General features: G+C 38.5%; 1 protein-coding gene across 3 annotated transcripts in view; it reads left to right on the top strand.

The window, feature by feature from the left end:
• The window catches only part of LOC126295197 (zinc finger protein 724-like), a 70526-nt gene extending 62653 nt beyond the window's left edge, over positions 1-7873 (top strand). For all 3 annotated transcript variants that reach the window (XM_049987509.1, XM_049987508.1, XM_049987510.1), the window contains one exon: positions 5866-7873. In XM_049987509.1, the coding sequence (XP_049843466.1) occupies positions 5866-7132 (1267 nt within the window). In that variant the 3' untranslated portion in view covers positions 7133-7873. The remainder of the gene's footprint in view (positions 1-5865) is intronic.
• Positions 7874-14700: the final 6827 nt, after the last annotated feature.

Genomic DNA, 14700 nt, shown 5'->3' with positions numbered 1-14700 from the left:
TTTACCATCTGGAAATTTTCAAAATTGCTTACAGCATCTGACAAGGAATATCATGGAGTAGACTAACCACACTGCTGGTACACTCCTATTGCAGATCTAAGTATTTCACTCCATAGCAGGCATTTTTGTACAGCTTGGTGACACTTCCAATGGTGATTATGTACAGGTAACATCAAACTGTTGTAGATGAAGAGAACATTTGTATCGTGAACATTACCATCCAGAACAACTTTTCAGAGATGTATTTTATTTTCCATTGTTTACAGAGCTCAGTGAAGGTATGAGAAACAACAAGTGTGATTTAATACTGTCATAATAGGTCACCAAAGCTATTATATCAGCTGGGATGACATAAACACTGGAGAGTGTAGCTCAGTGGCGAAAACTGTACCATGAAAAACATAGACATTCCTTTTTATTTTCAGTGAGTGCTAATTGGTACAGCACTTACAGACCTAATATGCAAGCATTTGCTATATGTTCTTGTGTAGTTTGGATTCTGTATTCCCAAAAGTCAAATAAATTCCATCGCCCCTTGAAATTGGCTCTTTTTAATTAAAAGCTGACTGACTAGAGATCTTTGTACTTTATGCTAGGAAGCAATCTGATTTCCTCTCCTGAAACCAGAGGAGGACTGTACGTTTCACAAGAGCTATGATAATGTGGCCCTAGGTAGCTGTGAGCAGCATTATTTAAAAAAGTTTTCTGAAGAGTGGCTTACTAGGCTGTAGAATCCAAGAAACTAATTACTGACTTCCTGCCTTGAACAATCCAGCTGCTGGAATACACTAACTTCCACTCCATTTCTCTTTGTAGTTGTACTTAGAAGACTCTTACATGACAGTCAGCACCTTGCTGCTGTAGATGTGAAAGTATGAAGTGTTCTGGGCCACCTCTAATATGGGTCCACTGGGCATCAGTTCTGTATAACCTGGCCTGTGTGAAAGCAGCTGTATGAGAAATTACTTATGGGGTCAATATCTGATAGGTATGATTTAAAAACACACAATAAAAAACCAGACAGATACAATATTATGCATTAGCTTTGTGACTGAAGATTTCTTCTTAAAGAATAATTTGTTATGTATATTCTAGGCAAGGAACACTATTAACAAATGTGTTGCTTAACTGCAAGTATTTTGATTAATCACAGAGATAATGTATTTGTCCAAACATTTAGACTAAATAATTATGTACACTGTTCGGTATACAAATCCCTTTAAAGGGAAAGTTCCTCTTACAGGTCACTTAAATTTTCTCTTTGTTGCAAACTGTTTGCATGAAAGGGAAATGAGACAGAGTAGGGGGTGAGAGGGAGGGACACATACATTCACAGAGGTCAACATCCTATTCATCATTATACATAAAGAAAATAATGACCTCACTTTCAACTTGAGAAGAAAAACCCACCTCAACATATGTAGGGTGTGCACAATTAAAATTCCAGTTTCAGAGCACTGTAGAAAGAGAACTACTATTCAGAACAAAGCCAAATTTGAGCAGCATATTATTGACGCAAAGGCAAAGGAACGAAAAGTTAACGAAAATTTTACCAGTACACGGAACTGCACGAATCTTAAAAGAAATCGGGTCAGCTACAAATGACAGAGGAGTCACAATATGATGGCCATGGTTTGAGATGCACATTACATCATCTGTACTGTCAACTGTACAGGACTGCACAAGTTTGGTAGTCAGCAGTTGTGACACTGTTAGTTAGGTAAGCCCATCCACCAAGACAAGATCCTACCACATTGGATGGGAAAAATCAGTTTTTAGTTGTCCTGAGGCCAAAAACTGCATAAAAAGCAAAAGGACATTGGTTTCTAGTTGAGAGACTGGTAGACATTCTCAATATGCTGTCCACCATTTTCTGTGACAAATTGAAATCGAGAAGCAGCTTGTTCAACATCAGTGTGTTTTGGGGTTCACATTCAGAACACATTGCATTGTGGGTGCCTTAGATTCAGATACGTTCTTTCAGATAACCCCACAGCCAGAAGTCTCACAGATTAAGATTAGGTAATCTGGACAGCCAGGCTGTTGGAGAAATGATAGACGATAATTCTAGCTTTTTCAAAATGTGTTGGCAGAAGTGTGATCTTGCATAAAAATAAACCTACACACACATTCACAATGTTGAAGTGATGGTGCACAAAAGATTCCCATTGCATTTACCAGGAAAAGTACAGATAACAGGGCCCACACTACTAACCTCCTCCAGAAAAAGTGGCCCTACAATTAATGATTCTTGCTGTCAACCTGCACCACACAGTTAACATTTTCAGAATGAGGTGGTACTGTTCGATGTGTGTGCAGATTTTCCATTTGCTATGTTCAGCATATTGCCATGTCCTTGGATATGGAAACCAACTTCCAAATGTTCCATGCAAGAAATTGTGCAGTGAACTTTGTCTTGCTGGCAGGCCAGCAGGAGAAGAACTTGTCTCTTAGAATTTTGCAATCGTATTCTCCAGACCCTTAGCAGGCATCAGCCCATTGCTTTTTTATACCACTGAGTGCACGCAACTTCAAGGTTACTGATTCACTTTATCAGCAGAGTACGATCCTTCATGGAGGCAGTCATGTCTGGGGTCTTGGACACAAACTTATGAATGAGTGTCTGTTGGCATTCATATTGTAATGCTTATGGTACCATCTGTTGGCCAGATTTTAGTCAGTGTCTCGTTTTGGTTCCATGGTGTTTCCCCGTGTCAATAATATGCTGTTCAAATTCGATGTCATGAGTAGAGGTTCTCTTCTTGTAGCATTTTGAAACTGGAACTTTAATTGTGGAACCCTGTACAACTGAATTACTCTGTCAGACATTGACATTAGCAAGTAGGCATATACCACCCAAAACCTAACCTCTCCCTTAGTAAAAATGGATATCAAAATGAGATGTTGTGGATGAACAACAAAGACATATTAACACTGCAGAGCCTGACTACCGAAAGTAAATCACAGCTATAAAAGGAAGCTTGCTGTTGTGGCTGAGCGGTTCCAGGCACTTCAGTCTGGAACCGCAGGACCGCTACGTTTGCAGGTTCGAATCCTGCCTGAAGCATGGATCTGTGTGATGTCCTGAGGTTAGTTAGGTTTAAATAGTTCTAAGTTCTAGGGGACTGATGACCTCTGATGTTAAGTACCATAGTGCTCAGAGCCATTTGAACCTACAAAAGAAAACAGAACCCTAGTCTGAACAGCTTATAGTAACAACATGTAAATCACTAATAGAAGAGCATCAATCACTCATAGCAATGCATGTTACTCATTTCTTAAGCAGTCAAGTTAACACAGTTTAACTACCACAAGCAAGAGACCACCTCTTTATCAATTTCAGAATGAACGAAACACTACATATGCATATCTCGAAAACAAAAATTTCAACAGGTAAATACTTGTCCATACAACACCAGAGCTGTGATGTAGAGAAAATTGGAAATATGTATAAAAAACACTTTCTATTTGCCAGATACTGTGCCGAGCAAAACTATACATTCACCAAAATGCAAACAAGTCAGAAGCAACGACCAGAAAAGAACACACACACACACACACACACACACACACACACACACACACACACACACACACAAATTTCATGCCCCACATGATGCACACATTCGGATCCTGACAGATGTCACCTTTCGATTCTGCTGTAGTGGGTAACTGTGGATGTAATGACTGGACCCAGACACCACATGGGTAGCCCAGCGAATAGCTTCCATTATGGCCTTCGGTATGGTATTATAGCTTCCACTGTGTGTGATCTGGAGACCTAGCCTTTAACACCTGTACCTGAATCAGTTGAGGGTCTTCTTGCATCCCAGGGGATCTGACGTTGGGGATTCAAAAAAAAGTATTTTAAAATACCTGATTGTAAGTGTATTGTTAAGCTTACTATTGTTTCCACTCTGCCAAACATTGTTGTGGTCTTCAGTCTGAATAGGGTTTCATATAGCTTTCCATGGTACTTTATCTGGTGGAAGGTTCTTTATCTTTAGATAATTACTACAATCTACAGTCATTTAAACCTTCTTACTGTGTTCTGCTCTTTCTGTATAACTTGTAGTTCTATAGTTCCCTCCAATACCAATCCATGATTCCTTGGTGTTTCACAATGTGTCCTGTCAGCAGATTCATTCTTTTAGCGAAGTTAGGTCACAAATTTCTTTTGTCCATTCTAGTCATTATTTCCTCTAATCTTCAGCATTCTTCTGTAACACAACACGTAAAAGGATTCTGTTCGTTTTACATCTGAACTGTCAGTCCCCATGTTTCACTCTCATACAAGGCTATGCTCCAAGCAAATAGCTTCAGAAGACACTCCCTAACACATTAAATTTATATAATTTGTTAATACATGACTTTATTTCTAAAATATATTTTTTGCCACTGCTGGTCTGCATTGTATGCCCTCTCTACTTCAGCCATAATTAATTATTTTGCTGTCCGAATACAAAATTCATCTTTTACTTTAAGAATCTCATTTCATAATATAATTCCTTCAACATTGCCCAATTTAATTGGACTACATTCAGTTATCCTTGTTTTGCTTTTGTTGATGTTCATCTTATAGTTTTCCTTCAAGACACTGTCCATTCCATTCAACTGCTCTTGCATGTCCTTTGCTGTGCCTGACAGTATTATCATACAACTGGTTTATTTTTCTCCAAAGGTCTCACTAATTTTCTTATAGGCAATATCTATCTTCTCTATAGTTATAAATGCTTCTATAGGCTTGCATTTATTGTCTAACCATTTCTGCTTAGCCATTTTACACTTTTTGTCAACCTCATTTTCTATACATCCGTAATCTATCTTGTGTGTTTCTTTTGCTGCATTTTAATGCTTTCTGGTTTCATTGATTAAATTCAGTATCCAAGGATTCTACCAGACCTTGTCTTTCTACCTATTTTAACTTCTACCACCTCAAAGCTACCCACTCATCTTATTCTTTTCTTCTGTTTGTCAATCTCTGCATTATGCTTCCTTTGAAACTTTCAACAACCTCTGCTTCTTTCTACATATCGAAATCCTATGGCCATGTTGGCTGACCAGGCCAGTAAGTCATCCAGACTTTCGCCCCTGCAACTACTGGAAAGGTTGCGGACACAGCATATTTCTTTGTTTTTATTTATTGAACTGAAATTTTTTCTAGTTTATGTACAGTCATTATCCACGTGATTGGAGCCATACTAGATGGCCAATAAAGATGTTGCAGCTTGCCCTTGTTTCCGATTTACAGGAAATGGGATAACAAACTTTGCTGTTTTACTTAATGAAATAAACTTATCAATGACTGTTTTACCTAAAGCTAAAAATGTTTTTCAAAACAAAGGAAAAGCCAACTGCAAAGTGTTATTTTATCATTATTTTAAAATCATTATTTACTCCACTTTCCTGTTTCTTTTTGTTTCCTAGTATTAGTTGTAGTTAAAAAGTCTTATAGAATGAACTGGACACTGTTCACTTGTGAGATGAATGTTAAAGAAGTAAGGATCTAATTATACATATTTAGTATTTCTCTTACATTAATCTGAAATGTTTCAGCCTTCCATTTTTGGAACAAATTGAAGTGCAATTAAAATACATAGATATGAACCAGTAACTTGCAGTGCCATATGTTAAACAAAATCACACACTTTTAAATTAAAATATATGCTAAAATGTAGCAACCTGAATCAGTAGTAAATCAAGTTGTTGTTGATATTTGTCTGATCATTTTCCTTAGAAATGTGTTAAACCTTAGCATATATTTGCATTACTTAAGCCTTATGATGACTCTGGATTTGGTGGACACAGAAATTTTATTTATGTGTATGTCACAAATCAATGTTTTATGTTCTTCTCATTCTTCAGGTTGGTTCATAGTATGGGTGAGAGCTGTGGCATTTCAATTGAAGAAACTGTTCATGAAGGAGTAATCCATGACAAGCTGGAGAGAGGTGCAGAGGACACAGTACCTGTCTACATATGTGGTACCCATACACAAGGATTGACTTTGCAAGAGGATAGCTCATTCAGCACCAGACCCAATTGTAGTTTGAGTGAAATGGAATTGCATGAATTTAGTTGCAGTTTCTGCTTACAGATATTTCCTTCAAAATACAGGCTTATAATGCATATCTTCACCCACATTGATGGTGTACAGCCACCTATATTTGTTTGTAGGTCATGTGGGGAGGTATTTTCCAGTAAGTATAGCTTGAATAAACATTTGAAAGGGAGTGGAGGAGATGAAGCCTTATCTGCTGGCAATAGAGAGATATTTGACAGCTGTGATGAGCATGAAAACATTATCTTGGAAGATGATAAAGCAGTTTCTGTAACAGAACAAGATGAGAAGCAGTTTTCACACAAAGAAACTTTGAAAACTTTAAAGAATTCCATGAAAGACGTATGTCACACACAGAGTATAACACGTGTTGCAGAGAGACATGACAAAAGTTATAGTTATGGAACTTTATGTATAGCAGATAATGCCAGTACTGATGCTGCTTTAGTTACTGTAAAGAGACCCCACAAATGTGATATCTGTGGCAAATCTTTCATTGAATTGCGTCATCTGAAGACACATTTGTTGATTCACACTGGAGAGAGACCGCACAAATGCGATATTTGTGGTAAATCTTTTATTCAGTTGGCTCATCTCAACAGTCATTCATTAATACATTCTGGAAAGAAACCACACAAATGTGATATTTGTGACAAATCTTTTATTGAGTTGCGCTATCTCAAGAGGCATTCTTTGGTTCACACTGGCAAGAGGCTATACAAATGTGATATTTGTGGCAACTCTTTTACACACTTGCATAATCTCAAGAGGCATGAATTACTACACGCTGGGTATAGGCCTCATAAATGTGATATTTGTGGCAAATGTTTTGCTCAGTTGGATACTCTGAAGAGCCACACATTAATGCACTCTGGCGAGAGACCCCACAAATGTGACATTTGTGGTAAAACTTTTACTGAGTTGCGTCGGCTCAAGAAACATGCAACGATTCACTCAGGAAAAAGACCACATGAATGCAAAATTTGTGGCAAGTCTTTTATTCAGAGGGGTCATCTTAAGAGCCATGTACTAATACACATCGGAAATAGACCTCAGGAGTATGCTACCTAAGGCAAAGAATTTGCCCTTGTTGGTGCCCTCAAGGTCCACATAATAATACATATTGGAGGAAGACGTTGACACCTTTAAAACCCTCAACATGCCTCAGGTTTCTGAAGATATATGCACTAGAAAGAAGTCACAGAGAATGTGACACATCAATTTGTTTAGCTAGATATTTCATGAAGTTGCAGTACTAAAAATCAGAAACCAATCACCGTATGTGGTTTCTGTGATTGATACTGCTATGTCCCTATTGCACTTCATAAGTTCATCATTGTAGAGAAATTGCTTGCCTACATTAGTAATGGAACATATGCAGTATTCATCACTCCACATACCTGAAGGAAATGTAATGGTTTGGCAGTTATCATTCTAAAAATGTGGTCTCAAGATTCATACTAGGCATAGCATTACTCACGCGATCATCCAAATAAGCACTCGCGATCTACCAGTAGATCGCGATTGACGTGTTGCCGACCCCTGTTCTAAATAAACCTACAAAGTAAGGGATCATGATTTATCCCTTGTGTGATGTAAAGAGATTTTATATCATGAATTTTGAGCTTTATTGTGGCAAGCAGTGGCAGTTTGAATGGCTTGCCTGCTGAAGGGTTAATTAAGAGGCACAATTAGTATTGTACTAAATACATACACAGGAATTTTTTCAGTTTCATGCATTCTAAATGTGATTTCTTATTGTGTATTTTTCTTACAATCTGTGAATAAACGTGATGTTTTTCAGAACTCTCTATTTACGATTTGTATTTTATTTCATAATCTTGGTTGTTATGATCAATTTATTTTCAGTTTTACTACCGATTCAGTATTAGTGTAAGACACCTGGTTTGGTGTCATAACTGAGGGGCAGTTTTGCAACTCTCTCTTGTAGTGATGATATAACAATTATAATTCTCGTTCTTACAACACAATACTGTGGCTTTTAAATTTTTAAGTAATGTTGATTTACTTTCTATTTCTAGTCTTTCATTCTTCATACATACATGACGACAAATTTTAGTTGCAATTCAGAGTGAAAGTATGTTGATTTCAGATTGTTACATTATTCTGTGCAGACTTCAGTCAACAGTAGTATGTTCTCCTTCACTGCTTACAATAGTCTGTCAACATCATATTAAATTTCGACTCCATGCATGGGCAAGGCATCTGCTTGTGGGGTGAAGAACTTGTCATTTTCATCTGGAAAGGAAGTTCCTTGAGTTATGTTAATAGAGTACGGAAGAGGTGAAAATCTGAAGGTGCAAGATCAGGTGAACCCAACTCCTGTATCGTAATTTCTGTCAGTATAGCAGAATGTGGACAAGCATTATACTGGAGTTTTCACTTCATCCCGTCTTCCTGGTTGTTGTTCTTGCATTGTCTTTGCAAGATGTGTCAATTGACAATAAATGTCAGCAGTTACGGTTACTATTTGTGGGCGTAACTTGTAGTACATCACACCGTTGCTGTTTCAGCAGATGCATAATATTATATTTTGTGGATGTGTGCATGTCTTTGGACAAGGAGTTGCTGCTTTGTTTGTGCTCAACTGTTTTTCTTTTCCTTACATTAGCATAAAGACAGCGTCTTGTCACCAGTAACAATAAGGATGGGAATGGTAGTTCTTCATGAGGAAATTGATGATGAGCAAGCAGAGATGCACATATGGCCACCCACTGGAATCTGTGAGTTTGGCTTAGAGCATTCAGTACCACAAATCTTCCCCATTGGATGCAAATTTCGCTTGATGGGAGAATCATCACAGTTCATCATATCTGCCAGTTCTAGAGTAAACTGACATTTCTAAATGTGGGTTAATGTGTTTAAACAATCTCCACTAAACCAAAAAATTCCTGCTGAGAGTCGCTAATATCTACATGATCGTCCTTAAAACGAGAAAACCATTTTCTTGCCATACTCTGTCCAACGGCACTATCTTCATACACATTGCAAATGTTTGTGATTGCCTCCACTGCTGCACCCCTCTATTGAACTCAAAAAGAGGTTTATCGGAAATGTTCCTGTTTATCTAATTAGTGCTCCATTTTCTAGCATCCACAGTCCCACTCACTATCTCAAAATAAGACTACAGTATGTGGAGTCAAAGAGCAAGAGTTAGCTACAAATAAAAAAATGACAGACGATAAATAAACCCATAGCCAGTGGTATAACAACATGCAAAACAAAAAATGCTATGAATTTACACACCAGCCTAGTACATCGTGCTTCTTGTGCATCATTGGAACTTTAGAATATTAACGTTACTTTTTTTTCCTGTTAGGGATTGTCTTGATGTATGTCAACAGTGGCAAAGTGCTGCTAGTAACATGCATGTTGGTAAGCCGAGAGTCATCATTTGGGTTATGCATGGAGTGGCTGTGTGCAGCCACGTGTGCTTAAATTGTCTGAAGAATTTGTGAAAGAATATGATTACAAGTTGAAAGAAATACACCAGTTCATAGAGTAAACGTACTGAATTGATTCAGTGTATGTGCGAAAAGGTGTGTGGTATTACTTGCCAAAGTTGTGGATGGAACAGCAGCATGGATGATCAGGATGATCATTAGTAATTTAGTTACAGGAACTTATTGCTATTCATAACAGATATCAAATAGTACCTGTAAATGGCGACCACTTGTGAAATTTCTATGGAATTCCAATGTAGCATTGGTTAATTCAGCATTAATTTGTAATGAGCTTATCTATTAATACACTGGTGCCCAAAATTACAGCAACAAACGGAAGTTTTGAAAGGTTGCGTTTATTTTGCCTCATAACATTATAAACCAGTGACAGTAAAGTAGAAACGGTGTAAAGAATACAGAACATAATCAAGTGCAACATGCATAATGGTAGAAGAAAGGTTCTTCCTTTGTTTTCCAACTTAATTTATTTACACACACACATTCTGCCACCTAGTTAATGTGCTCACTATGGAGTGTGACCACCACTGGCACCAATACATGCCTGACAATGATGGGACATACTGTTAACGATGTCATCAATTTCATGTTGACGCAATAATGCCAATTCTTCCTGCAGAGCTGCTCACGAGTGCTGGAGAGAGGTTGGTGGATGCTGACTTGATGCAACCCATCTCCATAGTGCATCCCAGACATGCTCTATGGGATTCAAATCAGAAGAGTGAACAGGTCACCCCATGCATGTAATATCTTCCATTTCTGAAAAAAAAAATCAGCCGCACGTGCTCTTTGAGGCCTAGCAATGTTGTCCACCAATAGGAAGTCTGGGCCCATAGCGCCTTGCAATGACTTGGCATGAGATCTCAAGATCTCCTCATGGTTCGTGACAGCAGTTAAGTCTTGCTGATTCACCTGTATAATTTCATGAAAAGCTGTTTGTGGTCAACATAATCCATGCCCACACCAGTAGGGATCCTCGATATCGGTCTCTTTTCCACAATGTTTGGGTTCGGAAATCGTGTTCTGCATGTCCTCCAGATGCGAATCACGGAGAACCTCTCTCCATACCGAATCGGGACTCACCTGGGGAAAGAACACTGGCCTATGGCATGTTGACATGTCCTCTCTAGACATTCTCTTCTGTGAAGACATGCCAGAGGTAAACGGACAGCAGGTCTCCAACAATAAACGCCACTCTTCTGAAGGCTTCTGTACACTGTTTGCCATGAAACAACACGTCCACAGGATGGTGCGATGCCAAGTCAGTTGCGGTGGAGTACTAAGGTGGTGTGGTTGTGCCCTTACACCCAAATGGATTTTCACTCTTTCTGATGTCACACACAGTCCATTCTGTTCTGGTCTCTGGGATACAGTTTTGATCTCTCTAACCTGTCACTTCATCTGAGAAAAAACAGAACGATTCACATTAAGCCACCTGCCACATCAGTTTGCGATTCTCCTGCATTCATTTTTCCTATGTCCCTACACTGCAGTGTGTCTGTGGACGTCTTCTCTGCACCATCTGTGATTGTGTACAGAGCGATTGTGAATATGGGACTACCTTGCATGATAGGTGCCCTGATGTCATTGCTGGCATGGTTGTCTGTTGACTTGAATGCCATCTTCCGTACAGAACACGATCGAAACAACATCTGTTGACAGTTTGTATTATTGTATCATGAAGTAGACAGCAGACGGGGAAATAGCTGTTAGCTGCTTTAATAGAACCGCACGACTGTTATGGTTGCAGGTTTGAATCCTGCCTCTTGATTCATGATCATATTGTTTTCGTGCAGCCGGGCTCGTTTTCGTTTGTTCGTGCGGCCGGCCTCGTTTTCGTTTGTTCGTGCGGCCGGGCTCGTTTTCGTTTGTTCGTGCGGCCGGCCTCGTTTTCGTTTTTAATTGGATTAATATTTGCGGTTAAATAAGACGCGTTATGTGTCAGACAACTGGACAGTTTCATTTAGTAATGAAGCATGTTTTCTCTCTAAAGCTTCCATATTCGACTCTGATAGCAACGAATACATTAAATTATGCAACAGAAGGTACACAGTTGGCGTACCATGCAAGGCAAGCTGGTTTATGTGAAAGAATAGTAAGTTGAAACACAATTATTTGATACAGTTGCAATCTAAAAAGCTACGATCTCCACAGTTTTGTTTGCAAACTGACCTTGCAGAACTGCATACGTGTTCCCTGTTTCCTTATTTGTCCAGAGTGAGGGGTTACATGATATTAATCATGAACTTGTGCAAAACAAAAATAAAAACACCATTATTTGAGAACCGGAAAAGGAAATAATTGAAAAAGAGGAAAATGTAAAGTTTTTAGAGCACGAAAATGAGCAGCTTAAACACAGTTTGTTACAGAAGAGCTTTGTACAAAATGAAGACCGCTAACCTTTCAACGATTTGTAACCAGATGTGATGGAAAGAAAGCAACATTCTGGGATAATTTCTGTGTGAAGTCACAGTGAACAGGATGTTCAAAAAATTAAGAAATCCTTTATTGCATTGCACTAGTAGATAGATGATGACTGGAGACAACACTATTGGTGGCACACTGGGTGAAGGTGCCAAATTAGCATCAGACTTGACGGCAGATGGTAGGCCCATGGCCAAGTCCTCTGGTGTCCACTTGTGGATTCACAGTAACTCATAGACTGATGTAGACCTTCTATAAGAGATGGTGACTGTCAAACTACATGCATCTGTCTAGAAATGATTAATATTATAAGTTTCTTGTCTCTATTTTAAGCATCGATTCTCATAATGTAAGCCACAACAAAATGCTTGCTCTGTCATGCAAGATTTGGGTCACCAGTGGCATAGCAACTCTGCCATTCCTCTGTGTAAACAGTATGAGTCAGGTCTCTCTCTGCTGGGCAAGAGTATGTGATAACTGCTTGATCCTGTAGTGACAGCACTACGTCACTCCTGATGTTACTGCATCTAGCTGGCTCTGGTCTGACCTGCTATCACATGCTTCTTGCATTAACTGTATTCAGTGTCTATTTTGTTCAGCTATGCCAAGTAAAATGGCCATGGCCCAACAGTACAAAGGAAACACTACCTCTGATATAAAAGACCTTGCAACTTACAACAAAGGACAAAGCAGAACAAGAGGGACTTTCAGCATGTGATTGGTAATCAGAAAATCAGTTCAGTTCTGAAAAATAACTTGATATACAATAAACTTTTGTACTCTTTTTTTTCCATGATGACAAAAGAATTTTTATACAATCCAGTCACAGCCTATACCCATGAAACACTTTTATAAAAGCAACCTAAAGAATAAAGCTTTTGTAAGCAATTGCTCAAGTGTTTTAGTTATTTATTGCTGTATTAGATAAAGATAAACGCTTTTTGTTATTTGGGACCCATTTTAGAAATCGAGGGAAAATCAGTCAGAAATCAATAAAAGAATTAGTAGCGGACGGAGGGTCATTGGGATGCTTAACTCAGTCTTATGGAGCAGGAATGTAATGAGCAGAACTAAAAAAATAATATACAAATCCATATTAGAGAATGTAGTTCTGTATGGAATGGAGACCTGGACAATTAACATGAAGCACATTAAAAAAATTCCAAGCAAGATCAGCAAGAATCTCCAGGAAAGAAAAGGAACACCGAAATAATGAGAATGGAAATAAAAGAAAGAAAATATATGATGTTATGGATAGGAAGAAATTACAGTGGTACGGGCATGTACGACAAATGGAGAAAACTAGAATACCAAAATTGATACTGGAGTGGGAACCAGGAAGAAGAAGAAGAAAAAGAAGAAGAAGAAGAAGAAGAAGACGACGACGACGACGACGACCACCTATGACCACCTGGCTCCAAAATGTACAGCACACAATGAGGAGAATGGGCGCAGATGAAGAGGGCACACAAGATCGAAACACCTGGAGGAATATTTTGAAAATATAGTTTAAGAACGTTTATTGTGTGTATTGTAATTTCCAAGTAAATTATTATGTTGGAAGGAGGCGTCTGTAATGAGGAAAGCTCAAAATAATAATAAAAAATTTATTGCTGTATTACAGGAATTTACACTTGACAATGAAAACGTCTTTCGTTATTCGATGTTTGACTGCACTAGACATGTGTAATGTGCCAGTGCTACATTTACTTTTACCTTGTGATCATAAAATCTTCTTAACATGGTCATGTTAATATCATTATCATGACAAATTTGTAAATGCTTTATAAACTTCCGTGAAGATCATTGTCATCATAATTATCATCTATATGTTGTGTGTGTTATTTCGGACATGTCTGAAAGAAACAAACACACACACACACACACACACACACACACACACACACACACACACACACACACACACACACACACACACACACACACACACACACACACACTTATATATATAATTAAGGTGGTGATGGCCAATGATCCCTTCAGTGCAGGTGCACACTAAGCTTTAACTCTTATGGGTATCAGCAAGATGCTGCGAGTAATAAGGTTAATGAGCATGGGCATCAGCAGTATACGGCAAACGGTCTGATAGATGGTGTGTGTTACAGAAGTCCTCATGGTTGTGGTGACCACTGTTACCAGATGGCGTAGTGGCCAGCGAATGTGCCTAGTAAGCAGTGGACTTGGATTCGAATCCCAGTCAGGCACAAATTTTCAACTTGCCCCAGCTATATAGATCAGCGCCCACTGGCAGCTGATATCTTTAATTCCTTTGTGTCTTGATTGTCATAAAACACTGAACACTACATAAATCCTGAAAATACATTAGTTATGTCTCAAATCTGTTAATGCATATCCTAATTCTCCCTCGCAGTTTTTGTATCAAGAGTGACAAATATCGCATGAAATTTAAATTTTTCACAACTTACGGTTATCCTGCTGATTATCACGCACCTAAACACGGAAAACTGCAGATGCTTGGAAGCACCGATCAAATAGAAAAACATTGGGCAAGAAAGTGTAAATAGTAAAGTGTGATATGAGGAAAATTGAAGGAACATTAGACACAACTCAGTGACTTTGTCATTTCCAGACAAGTCATAAAGGTCAACTCTTCCTGGACAGATGGCAAATCAGAAACGTTGCACATTGCATTTTAGATGGCGACATTCACGCAGACACTCATTGGGACTGAACAGGGCATTGTCAATGTTG

The sequence above is a fragment of the Schistocerca gregaria genome, chromosome 11 (assembly GCF_023897955.1).
Source record: "Schistocerca gregaria isolate iqSchGreg1 chromosome 11, iqSchGreg1.2, whole genome shotgun sequence".
Taxonomy (NCBI): domain Eukaryota; kingdom Metazoa; phylum Arthropoda; class Insecta; order Orthoptera; family Acrididae; genus Schistocerca; species Schistocerca gregaria.
This window is presented reverse-complemented; position numbering and strand designations above follow the sequence as displayed.